The sequence below is a fragment of the Phaethon aethereus genome (assembly GCF_964289735.1).
Source record: "Phaethon aethereus genome assembly, chromosome: 13".
NCBI lineage: Eukaryota > Metazoa > Chordata > Aves > Phaethontiformes > Phaethontidae > Phaethon > Phaethon aethereus.
In genome coordinates this window covers 12,955,111-12,968,764 of record NC_138589.1, presented here as the reverse complement: position 1 = coordinate 12,968,764, position 13,654 = coordinate 12,955,111, and the positions used below count along the sequence as shown (strand labels likewise).

Below are 13,654 nucleotides of genomic sequence, written 5' to 3'. Positions count from 1 at the left end.
GTCAGAAGCCCAGCAGATACCTGCATTCAGAAAAATCGGCTTAGATATATCTTGCAGAGATGGTGTACTTCATTACAATTACTTCTATTTAGTATTGAGACAATAAAATCTTAAATCTGTTGTATCTATGTACTTCTGTTACGAAAATCTTTCCATAAAGGACTAACATAGATTGTACTATGAAAGTGTACAAAAAAAGAGAAAACTTCTACATCTTTCAAAATTTCAACCAACATCTATGGCACTAAGTTTCAACAAGTTTCAACAGGTGCTAAAATGTGTGCATCCTTCCAGATGATTTGTTAGCCCATACAAGGGTATTCTATTATCCTTTTAATCTGTTTCTCTTTAGTAAATTTAATTCTCTATATATGTGCTAGAATAAATTATGCAACAGTGTGATTATAATTTAGTGTTTTATAGCTTGCATATAAGGTTGTAATACAATATAGTGCTTCCTCTTTTTGTTTTCCCATGTACAGTATCTTCTCCAAAGTTCACTTTTCTCAGGCTTTGTGTTTGCTATGTCACTGTAAATCCTTCCTTCTGTTGAAATTTCAGTGACTGCTACAATATTTGTAGGAATGCTCTGTTGACTAAAATCAGAAGTTGTCTCATTCTGTTCTTGCTATCTGCTGCAATTACACAGTCTCAACTGGACAAACCATAAATTACAAAAATTATTATGTCAGACTTTGTTCCAAAATATAGTCCCCATTTCTGGTATAAAGCAGCCAGGTATGTATAGCTTTAAAAGTCAAAGACAAGTAATAATAAAAAATGGCATGTGAAGGCTGGGAAAATTCTAGAGAGCCAGGTACCCAGGTCCTCTGGTTCTGCCCCACTTGCCCAAGAATGTTCCAAATAAATTCCTTCTTTCCTCTTGGACCGCTTAGCCCATATTTCATTCAAGTTTTTTCTCTTGCAAAATTGTCTGTTAATTTTATGGATCTCCTTTTTGTCCTTTTCTTCTCAATCTCTTCATTACTTAGGGACCTTCCCCTGTCGCCCCCCCCCCCATTATGCCAGACAGAGATTTCCAGTAAATAAATGTTGAGTTCTTCCCCTTAGAAATCTCGTGAATCTCAGTATGTAGCAGTGGGAGAGGGATTGCCATTTTCAGCTCCTGAAGTTACACTGAATGCATAAGCATCTCAATATGCAGTCATCACATTTTTGTGTTTGCAAAGAAAAACTTGAGAATATAAAATTTGAAATTTCCATTGTCAATCAACAAGTGTAGGCAGTCACTTTTTAAATAAAATACTAAAAAAGGAAAAAAAATCTGGAATTATTCTGCTTTTTAATGTTTAGTGTTGGCAGTACACCCTCCTGTTTATATTCACCTTGTGAAGTATTTTTGTGCAGTTTCTGGATTAATTATAAATTATTTCAATGCACACATAAAGAACATATGTCACCTTAGTGTAACTCTCATTTGGAAACTGCCAGTATTTTAGTAATGGCAATGTAAGGAGAGAGATGAGCTGCCTGGATAAAGAAGATACTCTTTCAAGAACCTGAGGTGTAGGCAAGCTCTGGAGTGATGAATGTTTTAACATTTAATCTGCTCCTACCTATCATACTTCAAAGGCACTAGAGTGAGCAGCCTGTACTCAAACTGACTGTATTTCTGACGTATTTTTGTTAATAGGCAATGACACATCAGACACACTCACGTGCATTCAATAAAAAAGGCACATGTAACCTTGTTCAAATATATATCACCATTATTAAAGATGCTCAGCAAAGATAATTTCCAAGTTATTTAAGCAAATAGACTTACAGTGCCATTTAGCCATTCGCCTTGGAACCAAGTAACTATTCTTTCATTTTACATCTCCTAAAATGCAGGTCTGCCCCTCTATGGACATGCAGTAATATATACCAAAAGTGACAGTAATATATACCACTTATCCTTAAGTGACGTGATCTCCTTGTGCAAATACCTCCCAATGACTCCAGATCTGTATTACAGAGACAAGTTGCCTGAGAGATTCAAAAATCCAATTTCCTCAAACCTGCAAAGCTTAATAGGTTCAACTTCTACTTGTCATTCCAATCTTACTTGGAGCTTTCTAACCATAACGGCTAGTTCTTATATAGCAGTTTTAATAAAGGGAGCTCAAATTAAATCATAAAGATAATTATTCTGTATATCAGATGGGAAGACTGAAGCATTTGTTGTTAGTTCAGTACCACAACATAGTGACAGGTTCAGCAGAAGAACCCATGTATTTGTCCTAGGCTGCTTGTCCTCTGTTCATTACTGTCAAAGTGGAATAAAACCGTAAGTATGAAGCATTACTCTTTAAGGTAGCTTGAAATGTTTCACTGTACTGGACAGAACTACATCTTCCCGTCATTCGCTCCTAAGCAGACACTTTTGAGAGGTAGTCAAAGCCTGTGAGAAATTTGTGGAAATCACAATTACTTCACTTTTAACTCAGCATTGGAGAAATCCACCCTTTAAACACCTACCACTCTGTTGTTCTCACTTGCATAAATTCATGAGTGTGATGTAATTATCCTCAATTCAAGCTAGTAAAATTGAGATCAGAATTAGATTACTACCACAACTTTTGAAGTGATAAATGGTAATTTGAGGACAGAATCAGTGAAAATCCATTCTTAGAGGCAGCCAGTATCAAGAGGCATTAGGGTTACACAATAATGTGATATTTGTATAACCAGGAAATATAATTTCTATTACCCTAGCTTTAAGGAAAACTTAATATTTTCCTCAAAAAGAAAGAAGGCTGATTGGATGGGGGAGCACATTAAACTGTCATATACACACCGGCTATCATTTACAGCTAAGATGTTGTCTAAGTTTTTTTTTTTCCCCTCTCAGGTACTGTCACTCCCCCTTTCCACTTTTTCTAAACCCAACCATTTAAACCTCCATTTTGTGGAGTCCACTTCCTGCCATGTCTCCAGCATGTTTTCTCATCTCACTATGCCCTGCCTTTGTAGTCCACGTATGTAGACACCTATGTGTTTTCGAATGTGAGAAGATAAAAGCTGAAGTGGTGAATGATGTCAAATGCATTGGGTCACTTCAATGGCACTTTGTCCTGCAAGCAAGATCTGAGCCTCAGTTTTTAAGTTTCTCTTGGAAACAGTTGCTCAGTACTCTCTATCTTGCACGCGGTCTTCCCCAATCTTTAGTCTGCCTTTTTAATATACAGAATTCCTCTTCCATTTCTCCTTTTCCAACTGGCAAGTTGGTATTTTTTGTACTTTTTCCCATGCCTAGAACAGCTGTCCTGACTATTTGCATCTGGCTGACTCTTCATCTGCCTGACTCTGTCTACATCTGCCTTCCCTGTCTACAAACACAGCACAGAGCCACACAAGAATACAAAACAAAGCATCACAACTTCTCACAACTCATTTGTCCTGCTAAGCAGTGAAGTATTTTAACCCAATGTCAGCGCTGCTGTACTACTTCCAGTATTTGAGTCACCATGAGGACCTGTGTGTGCGGACTATTCGGCCACAGGCATACCTGCAGTGTCAGGCCTACCTGAGTAGATCACAGTAGTTTAACAAAAATAAATTGAGAAGTTGACCTAAGTAAGTCATTGTAGAACTACTCTGTGGATACTTTTACAGCAGTTTACGTCCCTTATTCAGTGATTTAGCTTGCATCAGTGATCTCAAAGGTTTTATAGCTACTCCTATAAAAAGCTCCTGAAAAAGGAAATTAATTCTTACAAGGCAGCACCACAATATAAAAGTTGCATAAAATGCTTTCATTGATTTTTTTGCTTCCATTTGCTTCATTGCATAATAGAAGAATACCTCTTTAGAAAGTATAGAAGAATACCTATGTGTGCTATTGTCATTGTGAAAATCAATATAAAATGTATCCTTGACAGACAGCATTTCCTCAGCTCTAACAAAATTACTGCCAAGGAGCCATTTTTCTTGCCACAAAGATATCTTAAGACATTTTACAGCTGCAGATTGAGTATTTCATTGTAGCCTCTTCATGAGTTTAGCAGGATGCAGGCAACTCCTGGATCAGGTAACAGGCTTCACAGATAAGCTCCTTTCTTTAGAGTCTGCTGTGATCTGTTCCCTCATATAACTACACTTTTATTTTTGTCCTTTAAAAAGGTTTCTTTAGAGTTACAAAGAAGAAAAAAACAGATTGCCAATTTATCCTTAACTGGTGTGATTTTTACCTAGTTTAAAAGTAGCACAAGTAATTTTTTTCTGATATGAGAATGTTGTCCATCTCATCTAAGCACGGATTCTGAAGTTTTAATTAGAAGTCAGGTGGAAGCATCATTTTTTTGCAGCTGGAGAGAGTGTTTAAGAAAAGAGAGGCAGTAACTAGGTGATGTTTCCCCCTGCAGAACATACAGGTGAGAAGGGCAGTTCCCATTACAGCCTGCACACGTTACTGTGCCCTGATGCTCAGAACAGGTTACGTCTCCTGCTTCCTTGTGGTGTAGAACGGGAAAATACTACTACTTTTTCTAAATTTGATCCCCACGCCACCTGGGCAGTCTTGGTTCCTCTCTAAGTCCTGGGACTTCAGTTATCTCAGTTTTACGTTTTCCTTCTCCCGTGCTGAGTTAGCAACTAGAGGGAGCAGGAGCGGGAGCAGCTCAGCTGGGAGCAGGAGGAAGGCGGATGCTCCCCCCGTCCTGCAAGGAGCTGGTTGCTCTGTGTCTTTAAGGGGCTGACCCTACCCCACGGCGAGCCGCTATAAAGGTAGGTAAGCGGCAGTGCCGGGCCGGGAGCCAGGCAGGGCGCAGCGCCCCCGTCATGACCGGCCACCGCAGCTGGGGATATGGGCAGGATGACGGTAGGTCACAGCGTTTCCATGCTGCATCTCTGTCTTCCCCCACTCTCTTTTTTTGTAGAACTGCTGCCTGAGCCCTGCAGAGCTGCCTGCATTTTGAAGTCTGCAAGTATGTACAGCAGGTAATTTATTACTTTGTTGATAATAAATGGCACCCAGAAAGTGGTACCAAAAGATGCACGAACTTATGCCTGCTGCCTTTCATTGTTGTGATCAATGTCCCAAAACTGAGGGAAGCAGTACTGAGTGTGGGGTTTTTTTTCAGGCTGCAGATATTACAGATGAGTCCCTTTCCAAAAAGATGTTATGAAAAGGATTAACTGTGTCTGTCTCTCCAAAAGCAATTATTTTAAGTAAAGAAGATTTAGTAGACTGGTAATAGATCTTCTGATCCTGTGCAGCTGCTGAAATGTGATATCTAGGCTTCCATAGAACTGAATAAAATAAGATGTATGCTATATATTTCTAAAACATCCATAAATTGTACAGATCAGCATAGAGATCTCTTGCAGAACAATTTATGCTTTCTGATTTGACAGGTTTTAATTTAGTCATCCTCCTTTGCTTCCCACCTCTAAGCATGCGTATTACAGAGTGAGAAGATACATGAAGTTACTGAAGGATTCCTACAATAGTGTTTTATAGCACCTGTATCCTTTACAGTGGACAGATGAGTGTCCGGTGCGGTCCAGTAAGACCATCTTGTGCATAACCTTCAGGAGTCTCTCACGTTTGACAGCAATTATCTTAGCTGCTGAGTGTCCAACAAGAGTCTTTTGCATAACCTTCAGGAGCCAGTCTCTCTCTTAACAGAAATTATTTTAGTTTCTCTGAGTCCAAAAGCAAGTTTGAATGCTAAGTGAAGCTGGTTAGTGCTAGTAGATAGTGTTATGTGTTTGGGCATATAGGTAGTAGTAATAAAGTCATGCATATTCTTATGAAGCTTGTGAGACAAATGATATTGCCTAAGCTTGTGTAACAGCATTTAAATCATAAATCTGCTTTATGGGCAGGCTGAGGAAAAAAATATTATTTATAAGCTTAGCATTTCAGAAAATGCCAAAGACAAATAACGAATATAAAAATAACTGGTTTTGTTATATAAACTCAAGGAGGGTAAATACCTGTGCTTCATTAAAAAAAGTTTCACAAGTGGAAAGTATATGAGAACGCTACAATTAAAAATGTGCGTCTTGGGAATCTTAAAGTAAAATTGTTGCTGTTAATTCTACTGCTTATGTTCAAAAGTATTTAATTGCTTCTTGCACTACTAGGTAGAAAAAGAAATGGTAAGAATAAATAATTCTTTGATACAGATAAGGTTTTCTTATCTCAAACAGCATAAGAATGTTCCAGCTCTGGCAGCAGAGAGCTGTGTTATTAAATTGGTCTGTCTCCCCACTCTATTGGGGTCAGGAAGTCCAAAAATGTTAATTATCACACTGTACCCTTCACTCAGGGGAGAGAGATACCATAATGGGCATGAGGGAAGAATGAAGCTGCCTCAAAGATTTACTGCAGTCATAAAATTGTTTTAAAAATAACTGCATAGTCAGTAGCTAAGAGATTGAGTCATCTGTATCTAATTTGAATCACTGGAGCTTTTACACTATCTTTCCTGGGAAGAATTAAATGTTGTTTCTTTGGGGGAGTGTATGTGTGCGTGCAAGTGTGCTTATACCTGCGCCCACCTTGGAAGGTCTTCAGATACCTTAGCAGTGTAATTACAAACTCTGCAGAAAACTACTGGCACAAGTAACTGAAGATGCAGCAGTCTGTTGGTGTGGGGTCACTTCCTCAGCGTGTTTTGTCCAAGATATTTGAATCCCCCCTCTTGTTGCAGCCTGTTTGTGCTAATGCGAATACAGCAGCTTAGAATTTAATTGAACTTCTTGGATACCAAACTTTCAAGTAGCTCCTGCTCAGCAAGCTTTACTTCAAGCCTCATGAAAACCTATAATCATTACTTTGTGCATCGTGGGAGGAAAATAATGGTGCTTTCCTTTCTTTCCTTTTGAAGGACCTTCAGAGTGGCACAAATCTTATCCTATTGCTCAAGGGAACCGCCAGTCACCTATTGATATAGTTTCTGCAAGAGTAGTTTATGACCCTAATCTGAAGCCGCTTATTATCTCCTATGAATCATGTACATCTCTGAACATCTCCAACAATGGCCACTCAGTTATGGTTGAGTTTGAAGATACTGATGACAAGACAGGTGAGACTGACACAAAGCCAACTAACTTCAAATACCATTCTGTGACTGACTGAGGGAAGTCACCAAGTACATTGTGTATCGTGTGATCTATAATTACAGTTTAGAACAAGGCATATGACTAGAGCCCTTCATATTTTGTCTTCTTGAGCCTCATATTTCTTGTCTTCACTTGTCTCTAGCAATGCAGTATTGCACAGCAGAATAGTGTTTCTGCGTTAGGAAAAGCTTTTGCATCAGGAAAAGCAGTCGGTTGTTTGCAGTGCTTCCCTTCTTAAAACGGGACTGTCAGTTTGCTAGGCAGGGAATCCATGTCTCCCCAGCACTCCTAGACCACATCCAGCATGCAGAGTAGATATGTATGCTACTCACTACCCTGTTTCCATGATCATCCAAATCAAAGATGCTAACACATGCCAGCTCCCTCTGGCTCACTGCCCAGTTTCCATCCACAGGGGTAGGGAAGAGAAGAGGATTACCAGAGATCAGGTCATACAGCGTAGTCGCCATAATCATAGTCCACTACACCAAGCTGTATCTGGACCAGACACTAACTGTTACCTTGCATTGTTTTCTTCTTTCCTCCCTGCCTCAGAGCAGTTCAGTTTCTTCAGAAACTGTAAAACCTTCAGCTAATTCTGAGTTGGCAGCAGCTTGTGGATGTTGGACTTTCTGCAGTTAAATATTCTTGTCTCCTAGCTCTTGGCAGAGAATATAAATGCTTAAAGTGATTGATTACTTCTGTTAATTCTAATTCCATGGTATGGACCTTGCTTTTACATCTAGAGGGTAGGGGAAGAACATTCAAATGGAGATGAAGAGTGCATTCCAAAAACACTCTGAACAATTTTTCAACCGACAGGCTGATTTAATTTTCCATTTGGGTGTGTTTATTGATTCTAGCTAAATAGGACAGCCTAGATACTCACAACAAGTTACTTTTTCTGTGAAATGACTTGTCCATGCTTACTGTGCTGGTAACTCTTTGAAATAAGAGCTGGGGGTTAAAATTACAGACATTTTGTTTGAAAAATTCTCTTCTGGAAGGAATCTAAGAAACTGCCCAAATGAATGGTCAGGTTTTCAAGCATCTTTATGGAATTTGAAGAGAAGACTGGATGTGTATTTTCCAAAATCTCACTACACAGTTCCATTAAGCATGTCATCCTACAAAGAATTTGTAAAATTTATCTGGAAGTGTTATCTCGGCTTGCTAACAACTTTTGTGCCATTCTAAGCTGAATTATATGTAAGTGAACTTTATACAGCTTTAGAAGTTTAAGATCATCATCTATTACTCTGCATTGAGAGATACAGAGTCAGAGCACATGCAGGAATGAAGACCTCTGCCCTTTCTACACTAAGCACATGCCTTGCTTTAATAACACTTTCAAGGAAGAAGACTGCTAGGAGGGGAAAATACGGTTTAAAGTGTTTTTAGTTGTGTTGAAATAGATCTAGTGACTCACAGCTCTGCATAAATGGCACAACAGAATTCTGACAGTAACCCATCATGGCTAGATTTCTTAAAATAATGTTTGAGGCAGGTGATGCATTCTATCGCTCAGTTTAGAACAACATACTAGGAGGTACTTATATTCTTAATACTAAAACCGTTGCTTTGGCAAGGCCAGTCTCCTGCATAAAGGCCAGCTGGAACTATGCACATGTGGTAGCACTGTGCAAGCCCCAGCTTTAATTTTTTTTAATGTTATGGATTAAACTGAGGATAAGTGGTTTACAAATACCAAATGTAGTTTAAATTTTCTTAACGTAGGACTTTGACCAGGTTTTCAAGTCTGGGCAAAATTTATTTGATTTAGTGCCATATATAATTATAGGAGGATTACTGTTGATAAAGTATCTTCTATAGGTGGTGTCTTTAAACATTAATCTCTTAAGTGTTATTTCTAAATGATGTATGAAGTTTCTCTGTAGCATTTCTTCACCTTCATAAGGTGATTTGAGATTCTGAATGGTGTCATGTAAAGTACAAGCTATTACATTACCTCTCTTATGGCATCAGGTATTTAAAGGAAACAATATAGATAACTTCCACAAGAAGGAAAAATGCTCTAACGAGGAAATACCTAGCTAAATTGTCTACCTGATGCTCAAGGTATCTACACCCCTTTGCACAAAATCAAGTAGCACTGTCAAAAATATTTTAGGTACATGAGTTTCAAATTGTGATTTATTGTTTAATATTCAACTTGGATTTATTGTGCTTAACAAGAAAGGCATAACCATAACAAAGCTACCACATCTTCATATGTCAAATATACTCTTTTAAAAGTTTTTTGATTTGAATTTACTTGAATTCAGGTGCTTTCCATTAAGAAATCCAACCCTTCTAAATGCTTGGATGATGCGTATCCTTGATATTGGCAACTGGGAGATGCTGCTGACTTTTCCACTATTGTGCCAACAGTGGTTAGTTTTTACCAACAGGAAGCTAAAAAGCCACAATGCTTAACTTTTTCCTTCTTTTTTTACTTGCCTAGCAATCAGTGGTGGTCCCTTTGAGAATCCATTTCGGCTAAAGCAGTTTCACTTCCACTGGGGGACAAAGCACAGCCAGGGATCGGAGCATACAATTGATGGCAAACCCTTTCCATGTGAGGTAATGATCTGCCTTTACAGATGGAATTAATGCATGCAAATGCTGTTGACAAACGACTTTGCAGCGAGGACTGCTTGTCCCTTAGGATTCTGATTGCTTGGTCAGCACAGACTTCAATGAGGATTTTATTCCTTACACTGAAGTTTTCTGTTGATCAGTCTGGTTTTTAGAATGGAAACTTATCCCCCAAACGTAGCCCTCTCTCCAAGCTTCTCAGTCATCTTACCCTAGTCAACAGGACACAGCTAGCCTCACAGTTACCTGCTCACACAGCACCTCTAAAAGCCCTTTACGTAGTTTAGCCTGCTGCACACAACCGATTGCATCCTTTGACTTACACAGATGGGAAGGATATACTGGCAAACATGGTGCTGAGAAGCCCACATATAGCTCTAGATGGCACAGTTAACTTAGGCTTCAGCTGATGATCACAACCTGTGAAATGACCATGCTGGTGCTGTCCATAGCTTAGGAAGGGCTTCATCTGTGGGCTCTTAGGTTCTGCAAAGCTAAGACAAGGCACAGGCCTTTCCCAGCACAATATCCCAAATGCTGCAGTAGTGTAGCATCCTGGAGTCTACCAGCGAGTACTGGCACATAGTGCTTCATGGGATGAAGGCCCATACCAGGGAAGTTTTGTCACAGGTTGATGATTGATTTGTTTCAAATTAAGGCTGATACATAGAAACTTTGTTTAGTGGCTGTCCATGCTTATGGACTGGTCCAAAAGATTGAACTTGCTCATCTTTCCAAAGATGCCTTTGGTGCAAAACCTACACTCTGTAATGAATGGCCATTAGTGCCTGCTAACATGAGACAACCTATGTTCACAGCTTCTATCACTGATTTGTTTAATTCTTATTTGTTATTTTTCTTTAAAGCTCCACTTAGTTCACTGGAATGCCAGAAAATATGCAACATTTGGAGAAGCAGCAGCAGCTCCAGATGGCTTGGCAGTAGTTGGTGTTTTCTTGGAGGTAAGAATCACAAAAATAGCATGTTTACATGATGAAGAGCATTATGCTGTCAAGTGTTTGAGAACCAAGCTACATATTTAAGAAGTGCTTAAGGAAAACAGATGATTTATTGGAAGTAGTAGCTCATTGCAAATTGCTGTTAAACTTACTTTAGTAGGAATGTTGAGATTCAGATAAGAAAACACCACCTATTCGAAGCAGAATTATAGTCATTCTTATTTAACCTGTCTATTCCACTATTTTAGATTGGGAAAGAACATGCCAATATGAACAGACTCACTGATGCTTTATACATGGTAAAATTTAAAGTAAGTTTTAATGTCTTTAATTGTTTCTGGGATATAATTTAAAAATCAAGCTCATGTACACGTTTGAGACAAAAAAGGAAAGTCACCCACCACAAATCCTCCCATCATTAAAACATCACTGTAGTTGTATTCTCTTCCCCTCCAAAGATCAGCTTATTTGCCTAATCTTAGGTGCCTCCCAAGGCTGTGCTGACCACACTGGTCATTCAGAGGTTCTACCTTTCCCAGCATGTCTAAAATGAAAAGCTCCATGACCCTTCAGTCTCAGCTCTTACACTCAGCAAAATAATACTTTTCCATTGAGCCTAGCCTTGAACAAGTCAAAGCTGGCTGTCTATCTTCTGCTGCACAGCTCTGCCAAGGGACAATCTTTGTGAGGTCCTGAGCTAGTCTAATCTTACAGTGATACCTGAAGGTGGTCTTTAACCAGATGTATCAATCTTCAAAGCTCTCAGATACCTGCTGCACTTTCTCAAGTGCAGACTGATTAGACCACTACAAGTGTTACCCCTTCTGGATAATGGTTAATGCATTCTATAATAGGCATATGTTCTAACATGCAAAATAAACAATATCTAATACTTGAGTAGGCATATTATTTCTTGCTCCTCTGTAGAAGAATGTGAAAGACAGGGCATGAAGGCAGTTACACAGCCATATGTAGGCTGTAGACACTAAATGATATTTTGATGTTTAAATGATTTCTTCCACTTGCAGGAAAGAAACAGTTATCCCTCAGTTGTAATGACGGAAGGTATGCAGGCTTGCCACTGGGGATAAGCTGGTCCTTCTTATGAGCAATCTTACAGACAATTGGACAGTGCTTTCTGAGTGACTAAGTACCTTTCAGATACTCCTACAGGCTCAAAAATCTTGCCCTAGACTGGTAGTTAAGGCAATCACTACTTTAAACAGCACCTCCTCCTTCTATTGGCCTCCTGGTTGATCTATCTTCTTCTAATTTTAGAATTTACCATTTGATTTTAGAGCCAATATCTGTCCTAGCAGACAATGACTGTTTGGGGCCAAGTTTTCCAGAGCTACAAATTTTCTGCTGAAATAGATGGGGCACATGGAGAATAGCGAGTAATGAGACAAGGAATTCTGCCATGATATTATCTGTAGCTCACACTGAAGACTGTATTCAGAATACACTTCCTGCATTATTTTTAGACCTTCTGTGACAAGAGCTGAACTTTGGTAGAGGCAATGGGGCAAGAACTCAAAGTCCAGCAAGCCAGCAGTAGGCATCACACTTGCTACTCTTAGATAATGGTTGTTATAAGGCAGCTGAACCTTTACAGACTTTCCCCTACTTTTTAATATTACTTTAAATATTTCTTCTCCTTCAAAAAGGCTTCTTTAACCTTAGTTGGAATTTATCTTCTTGCTTTTATGAAATTTATTTTTCCAGGGAACAAAAGCTCAATTTAGAAGCTTCAACCCCAAATGTCTCCTGCCCTTGAGTCTAGATTATTGGACGTACCTTGGTTCTTTGACAACACCACCCCTTAATGAGAGTGTAACATGGATAGTGCTGAAAGAACCAATCAGAATTTCTGAGAAACAGGTAAACTTATTACGCTCTCCCAGGTCTTGTAGGATTCCATACAGGCAGTGACTGTTTTGATTTGCAGTGGGGCTAAATTAAAAGACCATTAGCTCGTGAATAAGTAGCCTGTTCAATAATCAGGGCTTCTGTTTGTTCTGTTAATACTCTCTAGGATCTTTGCTTGAACCTGTTCTATTAACAGATTGTAATGTACTGAATGCTTTCTTTTGGTCCTTTTACTAAAAACATGAATATTGATTGCCTTAAGCAGTAAATTTTCACCTGAATTACAGCTGGAGAAATTCCGCATGCTCCTCTTCACTGGTGAGGAAGACCAGAGGATCCAAATGGTGAATAATTTTCGCCCCCCTCAGCCTCTTAAGGGGAGAATAGTTCGAGCTTCCTTCAAGGCCTGAAGAAAACTGATAATGGCCCTGAGATATCCAAGAGCTTCCACATCTGAGATACTATAAATAGAAACTCTGGTCTTCAGATCACTCATGGAACACACAAGATAGAAATTTCCATGAACAGTCTACTTGGAGGACAATCTTCTGATTTTATATTTTATTTGAACTGCTCAGTCTTTTGAGAAATAGGATCTTTTTAACTAGCACTTTTTAATATAAGAGATAGTTGAGTAAACCCAAGTGTTCTCCAAGATCTGAAATGCTAAAAACTAAGATGAAATTGAAATCCTGCTTAATATAAAATGGGAAATTGGGTAGTGATCTACTAGTACTGATGGCCACAACTTCTAATTGTCTCATTTAATACAAGATGAAACAGTAGTCAAGAATTTTGGAGAAACTGGACTTAAATTTTCCTTACTGATCTCTTGTTAGCATTTGCTGAGCTCTCATTTAAAGATTGCTTTCACTGTGTTCTTGCTGTCTGTCAATACATACAGTACATATGACTAGCACTAGAAAAAATATCTTTACTCACTGGAAATAGGCACTAGTGTGGAAACTACATATATATTTTGAAGTTACTGTTCTAAGATGATATTTTATAACTAATTTAAAATAACAGTTAAAATGCTATGTTTAGAACTAGGTTGTTTTACTGCAGCGTTGTTCAGATATTTGTTCTTTTAGCCTATGCAGCACACAACTACAATGCCCGTGACTATTTTGTTGAAAAGAACATCTATAGCA

General features: G+C 38.7%; 1 protein-coding gene across 1 annotated transcript; it reads left to right on the top strand.

Moving 5' to 3' along the window:
- Positions 1 to 4,782: 4,782 nt before the first annotated feature.
- Positions 4,783 to 12,910, top strand: CA7 (carbonic anhydrase 7; the record flags this gene model as incomplete). The annotated part of the gene is made up of 7 exons (XM_082005554.1): positions 4,783 to 4,822; positions 6,840 to 7,037; positions 9,539 to 9,657; positions 10,539 to 10,634; positions 10,880 to 10,942; positions 12,357 to 12,512; positions 12,788 to 12,910. 7 exons carry the CDS (start codon positions 4,783 to 4,785, stop codon positions 12,908 to 12,910), a joined length of 795 nt encoding a protein of 264 aa, XP_081861680.1.
- Positions 12,911 to 13,654: the final 744 nt, after the last annotated feature.